This window comes from Mytilus edulis, chromosome 9, assembly GCF_963676685.1.
Source record: "Mytilus edulis chromosome 9, xbMytEdul2.2, whole genome shotgun sequence".
In the NCBI taxonomy this organism is placed as follows: Eukaryota; Metazoa; Mollusca; class Bivalvia; order Mytilida; family Mytilidae; genus Mytilus; species Mytilus edulis.
The window spans coordinates 62,375,295-62,400,288 of NC_092352.1; the positions used below are offsets into that span (position 1 = coordinate 62,375,295).

At 32.2% G+C, this 24,994-nt stretch overlaps 1 protein-coding gene across 1 annotated transcript; it reads left to right on the top strand.

The window, feature by feature from the left end:
• Positions 1-65: 65 nt before the first annotated feature.
• On the top strand, positions 66-23,581 carry LOC139488763 (la-related protein 7-like). The gene is made up of 14 exons (XM_071274648.1): positions 66-140; positions 1,434-1,530; positions 3,315-3,393; positions 4,620-4,720; positions 4,975-5,055; positions 5,597-5,682; positions 5,809-5,887; positions 10,599-10,698; positions 15,485-16,049; positions 19,758-19,894; positions 20,630-20,727; positions 20,917-21,061; positions 22,341-22,435; positions 23,318-23,581. Exons 2-14 carry the CDS (start codon positions 1,438-1,440, stop codon positions 23,384-23,386), a joined length of 1,728 nt encoding a protein of 575 aa, XP_071130749.1. The 5' UTR covers positions 66-140; positions 1,434-1,437; the 3' UTR covers positions 23,387-23,581.
• Positions 23,582-24,994: the final 1,413 nt, after the last annotated feature.

Below are 24,994 nucleotides of genomic sequence, written 5' to 3' on the forward strand. Positions count from 1 at the left end.
CCCCAGAGACCTCTGTAAGGAGATATAAAATAGATGTTGATTGGTTAAAGTTGAAAATTAAACCAATAAAATAGTGGGTAACATTTCCGTGTTTTGTATAGTTAGCTCCCTTTATTTTATAGAAGGAAATTTAAAAGAAGGTAGATTCTCTTAATTAAGTGGAATTAGTTTTCTAAGTAAACTTTGCCACTCATGACTGCAGTGCATGTGCCCTATAGCAATGTAGATGAGTTATGAGAGGACTGTATTTTTGAAGCTTTTGTCGTTTTGAGACGTTTCGGCCTCATTACCAGTTCGTCCACAATTTGTTTCGGGACCACTACCTTACCTTTAAGTTCAGACTTGGGGTCAATTACATTGGAATGTAATTAATTAAATTACTCATTACATTGCAAAAATATGAATTACACTAATTACACATTACACAGTTTTTAAAATGTAATTAATTAAATTACACATTACATTTCATCATAAATTGTTTTAAACAATATATATCATGTATATATAGAATGTGTGAAATATACATCTTTATCCCCTTCAAATGAGAACCACACAAGTTCTGTGTGTTGAACAGGTGCTTTGGGTGGCAGTGCTCATTATTTATAAAGGTGCTGTGGCTGTGGATCCCATCACCACAATTTATCCATGAATTTTGGATCAATTCATCCATCCACAATTGGTTTTTTTCCTTGATGGAAGGGAGTAAAATATAATGTTTCATCAAACAAATGGGAAGAAACAAATGAAAAAACATATTCATTTATAAAAATTTGTATCAATATTGATTAATGTTATAGAGTATTCGTAAAATATTATGAAAAGATGAAGTTTTTTTCAAATATAAAACGCAAACAAGGCAACTTCAAATAAAAACTTGCTGAGTTTATGTGGATCCAACTTTCAGTTGATGAGTATATTGTAATACAATACAAGCTGCCTTTAGCCTTTTAAAATACAGAATGAGATATTGCAGCATGAATGGAATTCCAAATGACTTTTTCAATCAAGACATCATTCACAGCAGATCTAAAATACACACTTGATGACAAAATGATTTTTTTTAAGTAATACGATGTACAAAAATGATGTAGTTCCTTTTTCGAAACAATAAAATTAATGGAAACGAGGAATGTGTCAAAGAGACAACTACCCTACCCGACCAAAAAGAAGAAACAACCCAAGGCCAAAAACATGACAAATGGGTCTACATGTACAAGTTCAACACAGCAAAAAAATCCAACACCTGGAGCAGGGCTTAGCCATGTTTGCTGGCCCCTAAACATGCATTACCACATCTTCTTATACACATATTTATTAAGATCATAGATGAAAAAAATGGGTTCACAGTTAAATATACCAAAAAAGACAAAATGTATGAATTAAGATGTGAGGTGAAAATTGTATTTCATAGTAAATTATAATATTTTTTGCAGTGTTATGGCAGGAACAGAAACATTAGATAAAGAGACTACAAAGGACAAGAAGCCAAGGAAAAGAATGAAAGCTTTATATGGTCGTATCAAGCAACAGGTTTGTTGAATAAGTCTCAAGGTCATAATGGTCCAATGAGTTAATGTAGTTATTATATATAATTATATCTACCAAAGTTTTGATAGACATTAAAAGTTAACATTTATAAAAGTAATTGAAAATACTTGACAAAATAAATTACTTCATGATGTTAGGACAAACTCATGAACACTCATACAGGGTTAAACTAATGTTATAAGTACTTTGTCCTTCCCTATTATCTTTATCAGTGGTAGACCAATAATTAAGTTAATGTGGCTTGATTGTTGTTCTTGCAGTCCTGTTTATTTGTTTAGGATAATGAGGAACGGTGGGGTATATGGCAATGAGGCAGCAATGGAACACACAAAAAATACAAAAGACTTCTGATGGGCAACTAATGTCTTTCATGTGTCTTTTGATTATGTTATTTTCAAGTTCTATACATTTTCTGATGAGTTGTATTATATTACATTTATATATATATATATTTACTTGCTATTTGATAACTGTACTGTTGTATATTATATATGTTGGATAAAAAAAAAATGTTAAGCACATGTCCCAGATCAGCCACAGACAAGGTTTCTGACTTGGTACTTGGACATGAACATGTGTTGGACTTTTTTGGGATACGATTGCTTTTAAGCAATCTGTAGACTTATACCATTGGCTCAGGGCCATGCCCTCATGTCAACTGTTTTATTCTAAACATTAAGGAACATCTCAGATTCTTATGATTGTCTTGCTTTAAAAGGTAAAAACAAACAAAGGGATTGAACTTAAACAACTTTCCTATAATGTTCTTTTCATAATCTTCATGTTTGATATTTCTCTTGACTTATATGCATGTTTTTAACAACACGGAAAATAAGAATTAAGCAGTATTTATATTTAGTGTTTTTATAAATTTAGAAACACGTCAGAGGGAATTCACCAGTTTTGATAAAAATGCGAGAGTTCTCTGAATGCCGATAAATCTATTTCTGTCACATAAGAACTGAAGTGGAGTTTTTCTTATATGTCACCGTTATGAAACTGATATTTGATATTGTACTTCCATAAAGAAATAGAGAACCATCATTAAATAGGTGAGAGTAAAGCTCTAAATCAAAGAGCAGATTGCTCTGAGGGATATGATTGCCATTGTTTTCATTGACACATGTATACATGTAGCTGGATGATATTATTTTCAAAACTAGTTCAACTGCACATGTAAAATGTAATTTACGTAATCTGAATAGTTACAAAATAGACAATCCCGGATACAAGTGTATGAAAAATGTACTTAGGCCTAATGTGTTTTGTTTTTGTACCATCAATTCCAAGTTTACTTTCCACAGTAGTCACTGAGACTCAGAGTGAGAGAAGGTATTTCACTTCGTATCTTATCACCTATTTTCCTACTTTAATTCTAGGAGGAACCCTTATTCCTAACTCTTTAAATATTTAATTTCCTTGGATCAGTGGATTGGCTATTTTGTACCTATTCAGATTACGTAAATTACATTTTATAATGGCAATTGTATCCCTCAGAGCAATCTGCTCTTTGATTTAGATCTTTACTCTCACCTATTTAATGCCCCACCAAAGATACATCCGTTCATCTGTTCGTTCATTTGTTCATCCATTTGTCCCACTTCAGGTTAAAGTTTTTGGAAGTGGGCATCTGAACTATCGACACATTCTTGTTTTATCTAGATCAGGGGATTAACAGAGTCTTTAAAAGATCTACTGAAAATATAATTCTTTTTGTCATAGTTTTATCATGTTCATTGTTCATATGTGTTGACCTTTTATTTTAGATGGAATTTTACTTCAGTGATTCCAATTTGAACAGGGACAGATTCATGAAGAAACAGATTGTGGAAGCAGAAGATGGATGTAAGGAGTTCTTCTTAGAAATAGTGAATGATACTAGAGGGGGAGTCAAAATTCATTGTTGGAATTAGAACAGACAACACTCATGGAAAAAGATGAAACAATACACAATATTTCACATAAAGTTACCATAGAAACAATAGTTGACATAGCATTACACCAGAAACAAAAGAATAAACAACTCAAACATGTAGCTAAAAACCAAACGTTTAAACTAGGAATTGCATGTTCCTTTACACTTCCTTTTATTTGTTTAGAATTTTATTATTAAAAACGAAGTTGAATTTTAAATCAATTCATTCTTATAAAAAGTACTGGTACAATGTAATAGCTAATGTTAACAAACAGTGATTGTGTTAAATTTTTTCACAACTTGAAAGACTAGGGATGACACATATCTATTGATGAAGGCCTTTTGTCATCCTCAAGATGTCTTTTAGTTATTGTCTGGCTTTGACAGAGTTGCACAGATGAGACTTAAGGATGCTATTGGTGGTGTAGCAAAGGCAGCTGCATCAATAATTTTATTTTAAATTTTATAAGGTTAGTTTAAGGGAACTCTCCATAGAAAATATTGGGAACATGAAGAAAAAAACAATTGTTTTCAACTTAAAACATTACAATAATTATGCAAAAAGAGCAGTTTTAAAAATCTGAAATATAGATCATGTTTGTTGAATTAATTGTACTTCTCTAATTTTTGTGCTGTTTTTCACGTTTCTTGATCAGTGTGAGAAAAATATTTCTCCTCACTAGTGAAAAATCTGTTCTAGGCAAATGATTGGTCAAAGTTTAGTTGTGACATTAAATTTTCTTGGTTTCTTTTGAATTCTCCTATTGTGACGTCATGAAAAAAGGCGACCATACCTGATGACGTTACATAAAAAGTACACAACTTTCTTCAAATCTTTGAAAAGGAAGGATAAAAATTATTAGAGAAACAGATTCCACCACTATAACTGGTGTATTACGATATTTCTCCACTCTTAACAGTTAAATTTTAATTATTTAAAAAGCTTGGCAAGCCTCACGCTTTAAATATTGAAATTTAATCTTCCCGAGTGGAGAAATATCATAACACACTTGTTGCAGTTGTGGAATCTATATTTTAATTACATTATGTATTGTTCTCTGTTATCTGTCGTTTTGTCACATTGTATATACTTGTCTTTGTATTGCCATATCATGTTATTTATGCTTTTGCAAATGATTTTATTGACCATTTTCAGATATTAGCTTGGATATTTTCTTGAGGTTCAATAAAATAAAGGATATGACATTAGACGCCAGTGTAATCGCATCGGCTCTTAAAAAGTCTAAACTTTTACAGGTAAGTTTCATATGGAGTAAAACTTATGAAGTCTAAAATTTTACATGTTAGTGTTATATAGACATGATGGAGTAAACACCAAAAAGTCTAAACTTTAACAGGTTAGCGTAAGGGTAACCAAATATATTATAATTCATAAAGTGATAAAACATACATAGAGGATACAAGTACAGGAAAATGTGCTGCTTGAAATTTATCAGGTTTTAATGTTAATGAAGATGGGTTATATTTATATGTTTTATGATTATTTTTAGGTCAATGAAGATGGTACAAAGGTAAAAAGAACTAAACCTGTCAGCAGTGCTAAGGATATTGATGATAGAACAGTTTATGTGGTAAAAAATTTCTTAGAAAACATATTTTTTTAATTCAATGGCAGTACTCAATATACATTTTGTGCAACTATCTCTTCTCTGTCGAGCTAACAAAGTAACATTTGCTTTAAAAACACAATTAATTTCTTTATCTGTCTGAAGTTTCCTGTATATAGAATAAAGGTTAACAAATAATTGTTGTGTAGATATTCTGAAAGGGAAATTAAATGCATATATTCAGGACAAGAACATGTTAATGTAATATGAATATTAACTCAACTTGTACCATATTGACATGCTGAGCAAGATTTAAAATGTGCTAGTTAACATGGCAACAGTCTTCAGGAAAACATGTTACTCTACTTTGACACATTATAATTGCTCTGAGTCGACAAATCTTGGCTCTTACTCTTTAATGCCCTGTGCTTACATATAATTAGCAGAGGAGCAGGAAATATTGATTTTTAAGTCTTTTTGTTATGTTATGACATCATGAAAACTTTAATAATTTGAATTTTGCAAAGAAAAATGAATTGTAATACATGTAATTGTTTTTCAACAGGAATGTCTCCCACATAATGTAGACCATGAATATATAAGGAAAATCTTCAACAGCTGTGGCTCAGTGCTATATGTCAGTATACCCAGGTATAAATCTACAGGAGATTCTAAAGGCTTTGCTTTTATAGAGTTTGATAGTATAGAGTCAGCACATAAAGCGTGTGAGGTCAGTATATACTTATCTACTTCAGTTTTATATGTCAGTATACCTAGATATAAATCTACAGGAGATTATAAAGGCTTTGCTTTTATAGAGTTTGATAGTAAAGAGTCAGCACATAAAGCTTGTGAGGTCAGTATATACTTATCTACTTCAGTTCTATATGTCAGTATACCTATAGAGTTTGATAGTATAGAGTCAGCACATAAAGCTTGTGAGGTCAGTATATACTTATCTACTTCAGTTCTATATGTCAGTATACCTAGATATAAATCTACAGGAGATTCTAAAGGCTTTGCTTTTATAGAGTTTGATAGTATAGAGTCAGCACATAAAGCGTGTGAGGTCAGTATATACTTATCTACTTCAGTTCTATATGTCAGTATACCTAGATATAAATCTACAGGAGATTCTAAAGGCTTTGCTTTTATAGAGTTTGATAGTATAGAGTCAGCACATAAAGCGTGTGAGGTCAGTATATACTTATCTACTTCAGTTCTATATGTCAGTATACCTAGATATAAATCTACAGGAGATTATAAAGGCTTTGCTTTTATAGAGTTTGATAGTAAAGAGTCAGCACATAAAGCTTGTGAGGTCAGTATATACTTATCTACTTCAGTTCTATATGTCAGTATACCCAGGTATAAATCTACAGGAGATTCTAAAGGCTTTGCTTTTATAGAGTTTGATAGTAAAGAGTCAGCACATAAAGCTTGTGAGGTCAGTATATACTTATCTACTTCAGTTCTATATGTCAGTATACCTAGATATAAATCTACAGGAGATTCTAAAGGCTTTGCTTTTATAGAGTTTGATAGTATAGAGTCAGCACATAAAGCGTGTGAGGTCAGTATATACTTATCTACTTCAGTTCTATATGTCAGTATACCTAGATATAAATCTACAGGAGATTCTAAAGGCTTTGCTTTTATAGAGTTTGATAGTATAGAGTCAGCACATAAAGCGTGTGAGGTCAGTATATACTTATCTACTTCAGTTCTATATGTCAGTATACCTAGATATAAATCTACAGGAGATTCTAAAGGCTTTGCTTTTATAGAGTTTGATAGTATAGAGTCAGCACATAAAGCGTGTGAGGTCAGTATATACTTATCTACTTCAGTTCTATAGGTCAGTATACCTAGATATAAATCTACAGGAGATTCTAAAGGCTTTGCTTTTATAGAGTTTGATAGTATAGAGTCAGCACATAAAGCTTGTGAGGTCAGTATATACTTATCTACTTCAGTTCTATATGTCAGTATACCTAGATATAAATCTACAGGAGATTCTAAAGGCTTTGCTTTTATAGAGTTTGATAGTATAGAGTCAGCACATAAAGCGTGTGAGGTCAGTATATACTTATCTACTTCAGTTCTATATGTCAGTATACCTAGGTATAAATCTACAGGAGATTCTAAAGGCTTTGCTTTTATAGAGTTTGATAGTAAAGAGTCAGCACATAAAGCTTGTGAGGTCAGTATATACTTATCTACTTCAGTTCTATATGTCAGTATACCTAGGTATAAATCTACAGGAGATTCTAAAGGCTTTGCTTTTATAGAGTTTGATAGTATAGAGTCAGCACATAAAGCTTGTGAGGTCAGTATATACTTATCTACTTCAGTTCTATATGTCAGTATACCTAGATATAAATCTACAGGAGATTCTAAAGGCTTTGCTTTTATAGAGTATGATAGTAAAGAGTCAGCACATAAAGCGTGTGAGGTTAGTATATACTTATCTACTTCAGTTCTATATGTCAGTATACCTAGATATAAATCTACAGGAGATTCTAAAGGCTTTGCTTTTATAGAGTTTGATAGTAAAGAGTCAGCACATAAAGCTTGTGAGGTCAGTATATACTTATCTACTTCAGTTCTATATGTCAGTATACCTAGATATAAATCTACAGGAGATTCTAAAGGCTTTGCTTTTATAGAGTTTGATAGTATAGAGTCAGCACATAAAGCGTGTGAGGTCAGTATATACTTATCTACTTCAGTTCTATATGTCAGTATACCTAGATATAAATCTACAGGAGATTCTAAAGGCTTTGCTTTTATAGAGTTTGATAGTATAGAGTCAGCACATAAAGCGTGTGAGGTCAGTATATACTTATCTACTTCAGTTCTATATGTCAGTATACCTAGATATAAATCTACAGGAGATTCTAAAGGCTTTGCTTTTATAGAGTTTGATAGTATAGAGTCAGCACATAAAGCGTGTGAGGTCAGTATATACTTATCTACTTCAGTTCTATATGTCAGTATACCTAGATATAAATCTACAGGAGATTCTAAAGGCTTTGCTTTTATAGAGTTTGATAGTATAGAGTCAGCACATAAAGCTTGTGAGGTCAGTATATACTTATCTACTTCAGTTCTATATGTCAGTATACCTAGATATAAATCTACAGGAGATTCTAAAGGCTTTGCTTTTATAGAGTTTGATAGTATAGAGTCAGCACATAAAGCGTGTGAGGTCAGTATATACTTATCTACTTCAGTTCTATATGTCAGTATACCTAGGTATAAATCTACAGGAGATTCTAAAGGCTTTGCTTTTATAGAGTTTGATAGTAAAGAGTCAGCACATAAAGCTTGTGAGGTCAGTATATACTTATCTACTTCAGTTCTATATGTCAGTATACCTAGGTATAAATCTACAGGAGATTCTAAAGGCTTTGCTTTTATAGAGTTTGATAGTATAGAGTCAGCACATAAAGCTTGTGAGGTCAGTATATACTTATCTACTTCAGTTCTATATGTCAGTATACCTAGATATAAATCTACAGGAGATTCTAAAGGCTTTGCTTTTATAGAGTATGATAGTAAAGAGTCAGCACATAAAGCGTGTGAGGTTAGTATATACTTATCTACTTCAGTTCTATATGTCAGTATACCCAGATATAAATCTACAGGAGATTCTAAAGGCTTTACTTTTATAGAGTTTGATAGTAAAGAGTCAGCACATAAAGCGTGTGAGGTCAGTATATACTTATCTACTTCAGTTCTATATGTCAGTATACCTAGGTATAAATCTACAGGAGATTCTAAAGGCTTTGCTTTTATAGAGTTTGATAGTATAGAGTCAGCACATAAAGCGTGTGAGGTCAGTATATACTTATCTACTTCAGTTCTATATGTCAGTATACCTAGATATAAATCTACAGGAGATTCTAAAGGCTTTGCTTTTATAGAGTTTGATAGTATAGAGTCAGCACATAAAGCGTGTGAGGTCAGTATATACTTATCTACTTCAGTTCTATATGTCAGTATACCTAGATATAAATCTACAGGAGATTCTAAAGGCTTTTCTTTTATAGAGTTTGATAGTATAGAGTCAGCACATAAAGCTTGTGAGATCAGTATATACTTATCTACTTCAGTTCTATATGTCAGTATTCCCAGATATAAATCTACAGGAGATTCTAAAGGCTTTACTTTTATAGAGTTTGATAGTATAGAGTCAGCACATAAAGCTTGTGAGGTCAGTATATACTTATCTACTTCAGTTCTATATGTCAGTATACCCAGGTATAAATCTACAAGAGATTCTAAAGGCTTTACTTTTATAGAGTTTGATAGTATAGAGTCAGCACATAAAGCTTGTGAGGTCAGTATATACTTATCTACTTCAGTTCTATATGTCAGTATACCTATAGAGTTTGATAGTATAGAGTCAGCACATAAAGCTTGTGAGGTCACTGTATACTTATCAACTTCAGTCCTATATGTCAGTATACCTATAGAGTTTGATAGTATAGAGTCAGCACATAAAGCTTGTGAGGTCAGTGTATACTTATCTACTTCAGTTCTATATGTCAGTATACCTATAGAGTTTGATAGTAAAGAGTCAGCACATAAAGCTTGTGAGGTCAGTGTATACTTATCTACTTCAGTTCTATATGTCAGTATACCTATAGAGTTTGATAGTATAGAGTCATCACATAAAGCTTGTGAGGTCAGTGTATACTTATCTACTTCAGTTCTATATGTCAGTATACCTATAGAGTTTGATAGTATAGAGTCAGCACATAAAGCTTGTGAGGTCAGTGTATACTTATCTACTTCAGTTCTATATGTCAGTATACCTATAGAGTTTGATAGTATAGAGTCAGCACATAAAGCTTGTGAGGTCAGTGTATACTTATCTACTTCAGTTCTATATGTCAGTATACCTATAGAGTTTGATAGTAAAGAGTCAGCACATAAAGCTTGTGAGGTCAGTATATACTTATGTACTTCAGTCCTATATGTCAGTATACCTATAGAGTTTGATAGTATAGAGTCAGCACATAAAGCTTGTGAGGTCAGTGTATACTTATCTACTTCAGTTCTATATGTCAGTATAACTATAGAGTTTGATAGTATAGAGTCAGCACATAAAGCTTGTGAGGTCAGTATGAGCTACTCTTCACAAGGGACGAAATGACACAGAAATTAATAATTTTAGGTCACTGAATGGCCTTCAACAATGAGCAAAGCCCATACCACATAGTCAGCTATAGAAGGCACAGAAATGAAAGAAGTAAAACAATTCAAACAAAAAAACTAACGGCTTAATTTATGTATAAAATTATTAACAAAAAACTAATATGTTACACAGCACCAAACTACAACCACTGAATTACAGGCTACTGACTTGGGATAGCACATACAGAATGTGGCGGGGTTAAAAAATGTTAGTGGGTGCAACTGATTGATAAATCTTAAATGCTATGTCAGGTGGGTATTCACATTTACTGAAATTTTAAAAGGTTTCTGAACAAGATATTGTAATTAGCAGACAAAGATATATCAGTTAAATGTAGCCCGAATTTTGTGTAATTTTCCAGGAACTGAATAACCCACCTGCTGAGGCTGGCGACAAACCTGGGAAATTTCCCAGAACCAGTAAACAGATGACTCATTTACAGAAAGCTCTTCAGAACACAGGTAATTTACCACACATTTTACTGGGTTGATTTAATACTGAATGGTAAATTTGTACCCTCCTGGTCTGTCTTATTCCTTATGTTATTAATTCCGAGACATGAAGTCTTATTTTATATAAGTGAGGAAAGTCAGATGAGAGAAAATAAGGGTTTGATGTTTCCTGTATAAGTTTTTAAGTTAGTGTTGTCAGCATCAATAAGTGTTCAAATTTGTGATAAGGGCATTCAGGCAAATATATCTTTGTGTTAACAATTTATAATACCACCACACAAAGTTTTTGGGGATATGCCTTTTAAATGCATTTTTTCCTAAATGGTTAGATTGATACTGGTAAAACTATACAGTTGTAGAACACTACCTGAAAATGTGCATATACGCCATACAGAAATATAATCCTAGTCCTGCATGTTAAAGGGGAGCTAATCAAACTTTCTTATTTTAATGCTGCCATATGTGGTAACAGTCTATTGTAAGAGCAACTCCTCCTAAAAAAAACCACTAGACATACATTCTACACCTTATATCACTTGCGAATGTGCATCCATAGGGGAGATAATCCTGTTCCAAGCAGAAAGAGGAGAGATAATCAACTTGGCAAAGGGAAAGAAAAGGGGGAGTGTTTTGGGTGAAATTCTTTCGTGATTTTACTCACAGTTATACTGCATGTATTATAAAAGTTTTATTCATCCTAAAATAATTTGTGACATGTTGCTTCAATCAATGTTGAACATTTATTGAAAAGAATTAAGAAGTAATTGATGCAATGGCTCAGGCAAAAATAATTAAGAAATAATTCATGGAAGCCATAGATTGTTGGAAATTTATACATGGCCTGGGGCGTGATATTCGAATTTTAGCCTGAGCGTTAGCGAGGGATAAAATTAATGAATATTACAGCCCCGGCCATGTGTAAATTTCCAACAATCTATGGCTTCCATGAATTATTTCGATTCTAGTAAGGCAAATACGGTCATTAAAATACTGAAGCGAGGGTTGGTTTGATGTGTGTGTGGCTGATCTTTTTTACTCCCTGTTAGATAAAGCTCAAATATCTTAATAAATCCGTAGCTTGCATGGGTTATTTCGTGAATAACCGCTAGAAAAAAACCTGTTTAATTCTTCTAAATCTCAAACCCAACATTTGCCAATTTTAATTTACATGATTTTCTCGTAAGCTTCCGTCAAATCCAAAGTTGACATTTCGTAACTAAGGAGCCGCTATGTTGACTTGCTGAAATTAGTAAATATGCAAATAATGCAATAGAATAGAAAATAAAACAAAACCTACCTTAAAAATCAGTTTTAATACAATATCATACGAATTTCAATGGTTCACGTAACAGAAAACTTTCAACTTTAGCGGTTTCATTTGTATGACATCATATTTTGAAATGACTTAAATGCGCCAAAAAAATTAATAGACTTTCGCGGAATTTTATTTTATTTCTATTTTGTTGATTTCTCCGAGCTTATGTGCATTACTGCTTTTTATTATGCATCCGAATTATAAACTTTTTAAATCAATAAAATAGGCAAAGGGTCTGCAAATAGGTTCCAATACATGTAGATTTACGTGGGAAGTATATTGTAACGGCCATTATTATGTATATCTCTAAGTCTGCGCTAAGTATAGATATATCGAGGATTTTATCACAGTGTTGTTTACAAGGCGAATGAAGCACGTCATATTAGAATCACAAATATAATGCCTACCCATGTTAAAACTACAATAAAGTATAGCTTGCATAAATTATTTCGATTCTGATTTGAAATTTCTATGTCCGATGTGTAGTGTTTGCGTAGGCTCTTCCATGAACCTCCTTTTTTAGCTCACCTGTCCCGAAGGGACAAGTGAGCTTATGCCATCACTTGGCGTCCGTCGTCGTCCGTCGTCTGTCGTCGTAAACTATTTCAAGAATCTTCTCCTCTGAAACTACTGGGCCAAATACTTTCAAACTTTAACTGAATGTTCCTTAGGGTATCTAATTTATAAATTGTATCCGAAGTTTTGATCTATCAACAAACATGGTCGCCATTGCTAAAAATAGAACATAGGGGTCAAATGCAGTTTTTGTTTTATAACTCAAAAACCAAAGCATTTAGAGCAAATCTGACGTGGGGTAATATTGTTTATCAGGTCAAGATCTATCTGCCCTGAAATTTTCAGATGAATCAGACAACCCGTTGTTGGGTTGCTGCCCCTGAATTGGTAATTTTAAGGAAATTTTGCTGTTTTTGGTTATTATCTTGAATATTATTATAGATAGAGATAAACTGTAAACAGCAATAATGTTCAGGAAAGTAAGATTTACAAATAAGTCAACATGACAGAAATGGTCAGTTGACCCCTTTAGGAGTTATTGCCCTTTATAGTCAATTTTTAACCATTTTTCGTAAATCTTAGTAATCTTTTACAAAAATCTTCTCCTCTGAAACTACTGGGCCAAATACTTCCAAACTTTAATTGAATGTTCCTTAGGGTATCTAGTTTGTAAATTGTATCCGAAGTTATGATCTATCAACAAACATGGTCGCCATTGCTAAAAATAGAACATAGGGGTCAAATGCAGTTTTTGGCTTATAACTCAAAAGCCAAAGCATTTAGAGCAAATCTGACGTGGGGTAATATTGTTTATCAGGTCAAGATCTATCTGCCCTGAAATTTTCAGATGAATCAGACAACCTGTTGTTGGGTTGCTGCCCCTGAATTGGTAATTTAAAGGAAATTTTGCTGTTTTTGGTTATTATCTTGAATATTATTATAGATAGAGATAAACTGTAAACAGGAATAATGTTCAGCAAAGTAAGATTTACAAATAAGTCAACATGACGGAAATGGTCAGTTGACCCCTTTAGGAGTTATTGCCCTTTATAGTCAATTTTTAACCATTTTTCGTAAATCTTAGTAATCTTTTACAAAAATCTTCTCCTCTGAAACTACTGGGCCAAATACTTCCAAACTTTAACTGAATGTTCCTTAGGTATCTAGTTTGTAAATTGTATCCGAAGTTGTGATCTATCAACAAACATGGTCGCCATTGCTAAAAATAGAACATAGGGGTCAAATGCAGTTTTTGGCTTATAACTCAAAAACCAAAGCATTTAGAGCAAATCTGACATGGGATAATATTGTTTATCAGGTCAAGATCTATCTACCCTGAAATTTTCAGATGAATCAGACAACCTGTTGTTGGGTTACTGCCCCTGAATTGGTAATTTTAAAGAAATTTTGCTGTTTTTGGTTATTATCTTGAATATTATTATAGATAGAGATAAACTGTAAACAGCAATAATGTTCAGCAAAGTAAGATTTACAAATAAGTCAACATGACGGAAATGGTCAGTTGCCCCCTTTAGGAGTTATTGCCCTTTATAGTCAATTTTTAACCATTTTTCGTAAATCTTATTAATCTTTTACAAAAATCTTCTCCTCTGAAACTACTGGGCCAAATACTTCCATACTTTAACTGAATGTTCCTTAGGGTATCTAGTTTGTAAATTGTATCCGAAGTTATGATCTATCTACAAACATGGTCGCCATTGCTAAAAATAGAACATAGGGGTCAAATGCAGTTTTTGGCTTATAACTCAAAAACCAAAGCATTTAGAGCAAATCTGACGTTGGGTAAAATTGTTTATCAGGTCAAGATCTATCTGCCCTGAAATTTTCAGATGAATCAGACAACCTGTTGTTGGGTTGCTGCCACTGAATTGATAATTTTAAGGAAATTTTGCTGTTTTTGTTTATTATCTTGAATATAATTATAGATAGAAATAAACTGTAAACAGCAATAATGTTCAGCAAAGTAAGATCTTCAATTAAGTCAATTTGACCAAAATTGTCAATTGACCCCTTAAGGAGTTATTGCCCTTTAAAGACTTTTTTTCACAATTTGTTCATCATGTTGACTTACTTTAAAAAAATCTTCTCCTTTGAAACTGCTGTATCAATTTCAGCCAAACTTAGGCTAAATGAGTTTCAGAGTATCTAGTATAAATTTTATATTTTATTTCCTTGTATGTCAAGAAACATAGCTCCTATGGCTAAAATAGAACATAGGAGAAAATGATTATTTTTTTTGGCTTTTGAAGAAAATAGGACGATCCTAAAAAACATTTAAATAAATTGAAAAGCCAAAATAATCATTGACGAGAGATTTAACCAAAAGAATTAAGGTGAGTGATTTAGGCTCTTGAGAGCCTCTTGTTTTGTTTGTATAAAACAAGCAAATGACTGTCAATGTGATTTTTCAGAGGGAGGAGTTTTGAACAGCCTGCATGAACGGTTGTCGTATCTAGGTCAAATATGTCAATTTCGAATTGCAACATATTACAGTCATAATAAATGAATAAGTAACAACATGTGCATCATTTAAGAGTTTGGAAGTGTTTAAAGTTAATGAAATATATTAAATGCATGACAATTAGATAAAATTCATCATCTGCAGTAGTCAAAATATGCATGTGCAAACAAATTTTATTGGATTTAGAGCATTTATTATTCACAAAAGCGAAAGAAGCATGTCATACTAAAATACCTAAAAAATGTTGAGATAACTTCTGTGGATTCTTTATTTTGGTGGGTACCAATTTTAATGGGTTGAAAAATTATTGCCTTTTGTGGATATTCTACTTCGTTGTTTAGCCATAGTCTGAATACAAGTCTATAGAAAAAGTGCTCTTCATCTAACATTTGAATTCATGTTAAGTCAACAAAAATTGTTATCCCTAGAATAATAATAAATCTACAGTAGTAAAGAAAAAAAACCTTATATGTTTATTTTAGAGGATGTGCCCATATCACCAGAAAAAAGTGTAACAGAATCCCCATCAAAATCAGCAAAAAAGAGAAAAAGAAGAAGACAAACTAGTGAATGTAGTGTTGATGGAGTAGAAAACACCACAAAACAAATCAAGTTAGAATATGATAACAAAGACCTAACTACAGTTGTCTCTCATTCAGAGAAGGATAATAAAGATTTAAGTATTTCAAAGTCAGATGAAAGTGGAGACAAAGAATCGGGGAAGAATAAAAGTAAGAAAAGAAAGAAATCAAAAGGTGAAGGACAGATTTCAGTGACAGAATCAGAAACTTCAGATCAATATTCTGAAAGTGACAGAGAGACACGCAAGCGTAAAACATTAGATACTGTTGATACTGAAATAGAACCTCCATCAAAAATGTGTAAAAAAGAGAAAACTTGTGACAATAAAGAAAATACAGAGAGTGAAATATCTGTAGTGAGTAAAGGCGATGAAAAATCTGTTACAAAAGTTACAGAAAAGAGAAAGAAAAACAGACATCATAAAACTAAGCAAAAGGATATACCAGAACTAAGAGTGATTTCTAAGTAAGTTTTAGAAGAAATGCTTTATGTATAAACTATCTACATGTTATTGATATAAACCAAAGCAAAAGATCTTTTCTTTTATTTCTTTTTAGCTCACCTGGCCCGAAGGGCCAAGTGAGCTTTTCTCATCACTTGGCGTCCGTCATCGTCGTCTGTCGTCGTTAACTTTTACAAAAATTTTCTCCTCTGAAACTGCTAGGACAAATTTAACCAAACATGACCAAAATCATTATTATGGTATCTAGTTTAAAAATTGTGTCCGGTGACCTGTCCAACCAAACAAGATGGCTGCCATGGCTAAAAATAGAACATAGGGGTAAAATGCAGTTTTTTTCTATGACGTCATATTTTGAGGGACCATGTATAAGTGACCCTTAGTGGTGGACTGATTAATAAAGATACCTGTATAAAACTAGATATCACTGGAATCAGAATGTTCTCTAGTTTATAATGGAATAAAAAAAAAGTGTACTTTTAATAGTATAAAAAAGTTTTATCCAGAGAAACTGGGAAAAACATTGCCTAATTTAAGCTTAAAAAACCTGAAATCAGGTCATGTGCACACCCCTGAAGACATGATACCTGCACATTTTTCATAATCAAAGTTGTATGAATTTCATAGATTTTTACCTGGTCTTTCAAAAAATTCATGCTTCAGGGTACGTTCGCCTGCTCCGAAAAGAGCTACAGTGGCTGCAAATAAGTTTTGAATTTTCACTGCCAAAAAAACAGACTGTTTACAGTGTTGTCTCTCCTCAAAACATGAATATTTAATCTAATTTTTTAAATTATTTTAATCATTCAACCTGTTTAAATTGAAGTTAATTAACATATCTTTACAACCAAATACAAAAAACATGATACTTTTTCACCAATTATGTTGATAAAAAGGGACTTCCCTCCATGTCTATTTTTAGTTGGGGAATAACCCCTAGTTTTTTATACGAAACTGTTTATAGCACCCAATTCAAAAACCAAAGCATTTAGAGCAAATCTGACAGGATAAAATTGTTTATCAGGTCAAGATCTATCTGCCCTGAAATTTTGAGATGAATCGGACAACAGGTTTTTAGGTTGCTTCCCCTGAATTGGTAATTTTGAGGAAATTTTGCTATTTTTAACCGGATTTTTGTGACAAAAATGTCGGTTATTGATTTGGGGATGTACGGCGGGCGGGCGGTCGGGCGGGCGGTCGGTCGGGCGGGCGGTCGGGCGGGCGGGAATCAAATGTTGTCCGTGCATTAACTCATGAACCGTTCAACCAAAGCTTTTAAAATTTTAATATGTTGTTACTGACAACTAAATGAAGGTCAAGTTCAATAATGGCGATTTTGACTTTTACCGTTCAGGAGTTATGGTTCTTGAAAGATTGAAAAATGGAGTTTCCAGTCGTGTCCGTGCATTTACGCATGAACTGTTCTACCTAAGCTTCCCAGATTTTAATATGTTGTTACTGATGACAAAATGGAGGTCAAATTCAATAATGGCGATTTTGACTTTTACCGTTCAGGAGTTATGGTTCTTGAAAGATTGAAAAATGGAGTTCCCAGTCGTGTCCGTGCATTTACGCATGAACTGTTCTACCTAAGCTTCCCAAATTTTAATATGTTGTTACTGATGACAAAATGGAGGTCAAGTTCAATAATGACGATTTTGACTTTTACCGTTCAGGAGTTATGGTTCTTGAAAGATTGAAAAATGGTGTTTCCAGTCGTGTCCGTGCATTTTCTCATGAACCATTCAACCAAAGCTTTTGAAATTTTTATATGTTGTTACTGATGGCAAATTAAAAGTCAAGTTCAATTATGACGATTTTGACTTTTACTGTTCAGGAGTTATGGTTCTTGAAAGATTGTGAAATGGCGTTTCCATTCACGTTGTTGCATTTACTCATAAACCATTCAATCTAAGCTTTTCCAATTTTAAGATGTTGATACTGATGACAAAATGGAGGTCAAATTTGATATTGACGATTTTCACTTTCACCATTCATCAGTAATGGTTCTTGTGATATTGCCAGGACACAAATAAATATTAATAAATCCGGTTTGCTGTCGTTGTGACAGCCTCTTGTTGGTTATTATCTTGAATATTATTATAGATAGAGAGAAACTGTAAACCGCAAAAATGTTCAGCAAAGTAAGATCTACAAATAATTCAACAAGACCAAATTGGTCAGTTGACCCCTGTAGGAGTAATTGCCCTTTATAGTCAATTTTTAACCATTTTTCGTAAATCTTAGTTATCTTTTACAAAAATCTTCTTCTCTGAAACTACCTGGCCAAATTAATCCAAACTTGGCCACAATCATCTTTGAGGTAAATAGTTTAAAAAATGTGTCTTGTGACCTGGCCATCCAACCAAGATGGCTTCCATGGCTAAAAATAGAACATGGGGGTAAAATGCAGTTTTTGCCTTTTGGCTTATAACTCAAAGACCAAAGCATTTAAGGCAAATATGACGGATTGAAATTGTTAATCAGGTCAATATCTATCTGCCCTGAAATTTTCAGATGGATCAGACAACTGGTTGTTGGGTTGCTGCCCCTAAATTGGTAATTTTAAGGAATTTTTGCCATTTTTTGTTATTATCTTGAATATTATTATAGAAAGATAAACTGTAAACAACAATAATGTACAGCAAAGTAAGACCTAAAAATAAGTCAACATGACCAAAATGGTCAATTGACCCCCTAAGGAGTTATTGTCCTTTACAGTCAATTTTTAAGAATTTTCATAAAATTTGTAAATTTTTACTAACATTTTCCACTGAAACTACTGGGCCAAGTTCATTATAGATAGCGATAAATTAATTGTAAGCAGCAAGAATGTTCAGTAAAGTAAGATGTACAAACACATCACCATCACCAAAACACAATTGTGTCATGAATTCATCTGGTGCTTTTGTTTAATATTCACATATACCAAGGTTCTTAATTAGAGCCTCTAGTTTTCATTTCAGACATTTTAGTTAAGTTCATCATAGACTTAAAGTCAATCTTCAGCATAGGATCAAGGATAATGTTGTCATATGCTCAATGTATCCTCTGACATTTCTTAGTCCTGTTGTGAAGTAACTTCAACACACTCCTGGAAAGGAATTAGCAGACTTGGGGATATGAATCTTCAATAAAAATATTTTTAGTTTATGTGGAAAAATCTATCAAGAATTTCCTTGGAAATGAGGAAGCATGAAAAGAGCCATAATTTGGCCCTTAAAGTTTCAAAAATATTTAAATTATTTAAGACTTTTAAAATTATGCATAATTTCTTGTTAAATAACCAGGTGATTATAATTATGAAAATTTTAAAGCAGAAACGTCACATGTAATATTTATATGAATTATAAACATTAGGGAATTGAAAATTTTTACCAAAATTTGACATTTCACGCATAGTTTTTGGACAAAATGAAATACATATGAATGAACACTTTACTCAAAAAGATATTTTCATGCATGAGCATCTTAATAAAATACACTTGTAATTATAGTAATAGTAAAAGAAATATCTCAAAATGAGGTTATTTCGACAGTTTTCAAAAAGACAATATTTAAAACTATGAATGCTAGAATTTGTCTGACTATTGTTTTTTTTCAGATATTATATATTGTTGATTTATACAGCAGTTTTTTTTTAGATAAAATTGAAAATATTTAAATCTACCTGTCAGACTTATATTTGATGGTGCATATTTTTCTGATTTTAGGAAAGAATGGTTGGATTTGAGAACTGAATATCTTAAATTACAAAAAGAAAGCATGAACAAACTGAAGAAAACATTAACAAAGGTAAAGAAAGAAGAAATAGACAAAGAAATGATAGAAAAGGAAAAAGAAATGTTAGGTAATGAATGAATAAGTTACTGTTTTATTCTAATTTTCCTTTATATAGTAAATTTATTTTAAGACTTTAATACAAGCCTCTTGTATATATTTAAAATTCTAATATGACGACCTATTATCGTCAACCAGTTTAGCACAAACGCAGGGATACACAGAGGGCTGTTCCGTGTTACGACCAACTTATTTATACTGCCAGATATTCACAATTTTCGACATTAAAACCCCATGTTTACGCAGGGCAAGATTCAGATACAATATATTTATCACTATTCTACAGAAAAATAAACAAATCAGTTCATTTCAATTTATTTTTCATGGTAAAGTTTCATAAAACGAAAATTCTGCGAAATGATGTTATTGTCTTGGCATGGCAACAAATCAAGGTGACGTGACAAGTATGTTTCCACGAGCAAAAAATCTATTGTAAATACTGGGCGTTTTAAAGCTTCTTGTACGCCTCAGAATGAATAAAATTATATTGAAAGATATATAAGTGAAAAACAAATAACAAAATTATCGAAATTGTCCTATTAGAATCAAAATAATTTATATTAATCCAGTGTTCAAGATAAATATATTCTACAAATCTCTTCACATAAAAACGAATTCCTGTTTAAGCACTCAGCTATAATTAATAAAAAAATTAATATTTTCTTTGGACTACCAAACTTTTCTGAACAAATGGATAATATTTTAAATTGAATTTAAATTACAATAATCTCGACTTGTCTTTCAGATGTTAAGAAATCCACAGATAGACCAAAAATTGAGTTTGTACCCGATGTGATAGTTTATATAACGTCAGGACAACCACTGTACAGGAAGGAAGTCAAGGTATTTATATTTACTCAACTTTTGCAGTTGTCAAATAAAATCTATTTTGGTTATTAAAGTCCTTTGAGCGTGCTTTAAGTAAATGCAAGCAATTTTTTTTATACATGTAATTTTATAAGACTGTTTCACACCCAAATAAAACAGATCACTACCGGGGTAAATTAAATGCTATTTGTATATAATTGACAGGAAGATTTAGGTACAGGTTACCAGATAGCCTATATTGATGTAAAAGAAGGAGATAAGGCAGGCCATATTAGAATGGAAGACAGTGATAGCGCTAAAAGACTTGCTGAGGCTACTAGTGGATCTTATTTCTTTACTCTCTTAAAAGGTAAATGAACAAATACAAACAATAGAAAATGTTGGGTAAATAAAACAGCAACCAAATATAATAAAAAAACAAAAAGACATCTGGAGGTTGAAATAAATAAAATTTAGAATGGAAATGGGGAATATGTCAAAGAGACAACAACCCGACCAAAAAGCAGATAACAGCCAAAGGCCACCAATGGGTCTTCTACACAGTGAGAAAATCCCAAACCCAGAAGAAACGTGTGTCTTCACTATATGTCAAGCTTTGAATAAATCAAAGTAAAAAAAAATCTTGGTTTTGATTTAACAGAGACTCTAAAAAAATATCTGCCATTAATACCATATTTCCCAAGTGACAAAACCTTGAGAAAACAAATGACAAAACATTGCAATAACAAATGACAAAACATTGAGATAAAAAAAGACAAAACCTTGAGACATCAAAACCCCAAAATATTGAGATACCAATAACAAAACATTGAGATAAAAAAAGACAAAACCTTGAGACATCAAAACCCCAAAATATTGAGATACCAATAACAAAACATTGAGATAAAAAAAGACAAAACCTTGAGACATCAAAACCCCAAAATATTGAGATACCAATAACAAAACATTGAGATAAAAAAAGACAAAACATTGAGACATCAAAACCCCAAAATATTGAGATACCAATAACAAAACATTGAGATAAAAAAAGACAAAACATTGAGACACCAAAACCCCAAAATATTGAGATACCAATAACAAAACATTGAGATAAAAAAAGACAAAACCTTGAGACATCAAAACCCCAAAATATTGAGATACCAATAACAAAACATTGAGATAACAAATGACAAAACATTGCCTTAACAAATGTGTCAACATTGAGATAAAAAAAGAGAAAACATTGAGACAACAAATGACAAAACATTGAGATAACAAAAAGACAAAACCTTGAAATAACAAACAATAAAACTATTGACAAAGTTTTGACTTGATTCTTGACATTTTTAATAATGGATAATCAACATAAAGTACATCTGAAACAAGTAAAAACATGTTTTCTCCTGTTTCAAAATTTGTATTTTTCTATCCAGTCTGAAAGTTATTAAATAAAGTAATAGAGTTCATTGTTACAGTAAGTAAGAAAGTTAGCTTTTGAAATCACAATGTTGTCACAAGCTGGCCACTGCCACTACTGAGCAACCAGGATTTAAAGTACATGTATTGCTCAATTAAGAAAAAATTAAAATATTCAAAAAAGTTGCTTTATATGATGTTGTTTCTTAACATATTGTTGTATTTATTGACAGAACAAGAAGAAAAAGACTACTGGAATAAGTTAGAATCAGATAGAAATTCTAAATTCAGCAGCAAAGGGAACAAGAAAAAACGAGGCTCACAAAAGGTAAGATTATAAGTGAAGAAACAAAATATATTTTTATAATGATCTGTGTTGCGTTCAATATTGTAATTGCTATGTAGTGCTACATAGATTTTTGTCTACTGAACGAGTAGCTAGCCTAGCTGCTATCAATATCTATGTAGCAGCTAGGCTAGCTACACATTCAATAGTTGTAAATCTGCGTAGCCCTATGTAGCCGCTAGATATTGAACGCAACCCATCTCTAACAGATGTAGTTATAGGGTTATACTCTTTCCTGTTATAAAAGAATATAATAATTGTATAATTCAATAAATGAATAAATACAATTTTTTACACAAGCTTCATTTCATTAAAACAATTTAAGGAACTTCAAAATAGTAGCTTTTTGCATGATTTATCAAACAAGTTTCAGAGTATATGTGAACATACTTTTACCTATAATAGTTTACTTTTACAAATTTTGGACTTGGATGGAGAGTTGTCTTATTGGAACTCTTGTCACATATTCTTATATCTATTATGATACAAATAAATTTTAGCACTATCGGGCTATTTAATGGCAGCCATTTTTGTTTTTGGTGGACAAAGCCAGAGTACCTGTCCCAGAGAGAACCACCAACCTGGAAAACTGGCAATCCTAGGAAATTAGGATAGGAGTGGAACACACAAGTTGACAGGCTTGTGGTACAGTTGTTAAATTACTTAGACAACTTGGCATCTGAGACCTCTAACTCAATTTTGATATTATATATGAATTATAGAACATGTGGAATAAACATCAATGAGACAGTAACCCAACAAAAAATGAAAACAATTAATACTATCCAAGGGATATACTTGGGTTTGACTTTGTTCTGATAAAATATATACTTAAATAGTAATTTGTTTTTTGTCTGTTTTCAGTTGATAGAAAAGGCACAGAGAATAAGTAAAGAGAACATCTGTAAAACTCACATTAAATTTGATGATTGAAATCAATTTCAGTTGGATATTTAACGAAAGTTAAAACTTATTGCAAGTTTAAACTATTATTGCAAGGTCAGTGCCAATGACTGCAGGAAAAAAGACAGATTTCAAGGACGTGAAACTTGATATGTCAGAGTTCTGATTGTTCAACCAGTGCTACATTATTTGACAGTTATTGAAAAATAAAATGTCTAATGACTATTTTCTTTTAAAACCTCAATTACAAGAGTGCAGGCTGTATTTATTCATGATCTTGTTTTTCCAGATAAATTTGATGTCACAAAGCAAATAATTTCACGTCACAATGTACTATTTAGATTTAAGAAGATGTGGTAGGAGTGCCAATGAGACAACTCTCCATCCAAGTTATATCTATATATATATTTTTAGTGTTTTCCCCCAAATTACACAAAGTCAACCAGGGCAGTTCATTCATAAAATAAATTGCAAATACTATGTCCTTCAGTTCGTCCAACAAATATTTTTGACACTTTCCTAAGGTACAAATAAATGCACATCTGAAAAGAACAAATTCATGTTTGGTCAGCAGTTTGATGATTTGTGATATGGAGGCTTTTACCATCTGTCAGACACCTACATCCTGATTGCCGATGCTGGGAACTTAAATTTTTTAAACTACATCATATCTGGTCTACAGCTTGGCAGTGATGACTTATAATGTGTAAGTGCCTTTTACATCTGTCAGACACTTAGGTCCTATTTTTTTTTTATACAAGTGGCACAACAAAGCTTGCAACTTAAATGTTGCCCTTCTTGAAAAAAGATGTGTTTGGTATAGAAATAATGATATGTGATATAATTGACAAAGAGACAGTTATCCCCCATATTTCAAATGATGAGGATGAAAGCAATTATAAAGGTCATATAACTGCCTTTATCAAAGAGCAAACCCCATATCTTTTAGTAACTATAAAAAGCCCTAACATGACAAAATGTGAATGATTGCAAGGTGTACATGCCAATATTGCAGATACTTGACCATATTTGGTTTAAAGATTTTTTTGTACAAAGCTATCTATTTCAGAAGGTAGACCTGGATGCTTTATTCCATGTATACTGATGCCTCATATGTCTATTATCCTTGATGTCATCTTCACCCACTGTTTAAAAAATATATATTAGGTTTATTTTGTCATGTGAAATACTCAATTATTATGATTAATAGGATTTCAAACTTTATTTGGTAAATAGGACCCTTGCAAAGTCTGCATGTTCATATTCAGAATTTCAGCTAACTGCATCCTTATTTGATTGATCAGTTATCAAGGTAAACTTTTCATGATCAGTCCTTATCTCAGATACTATTAGCAATACTTGCATACTGCCATGTCTTCTATTGTCAATATTGTCAATAGCCTTCTATTTTTGTCTTTTATAGAGACATCTTTAGTGCTATATTTGGACTATGGAATGATTGTAAGGTAAACATGTCTGTCTGGCAGGTTCCACCTGACCTTGACTTAATTTTCATTATTCATTGATCAATGTTATGCTTTTCTTTAGATTGCTCTATATTTTAAAGACATTCCAAATAAAATATCTGGAGACCTCACACAAATTCCAAGTTTGAATATTGATTTTTTTATTGAAGAC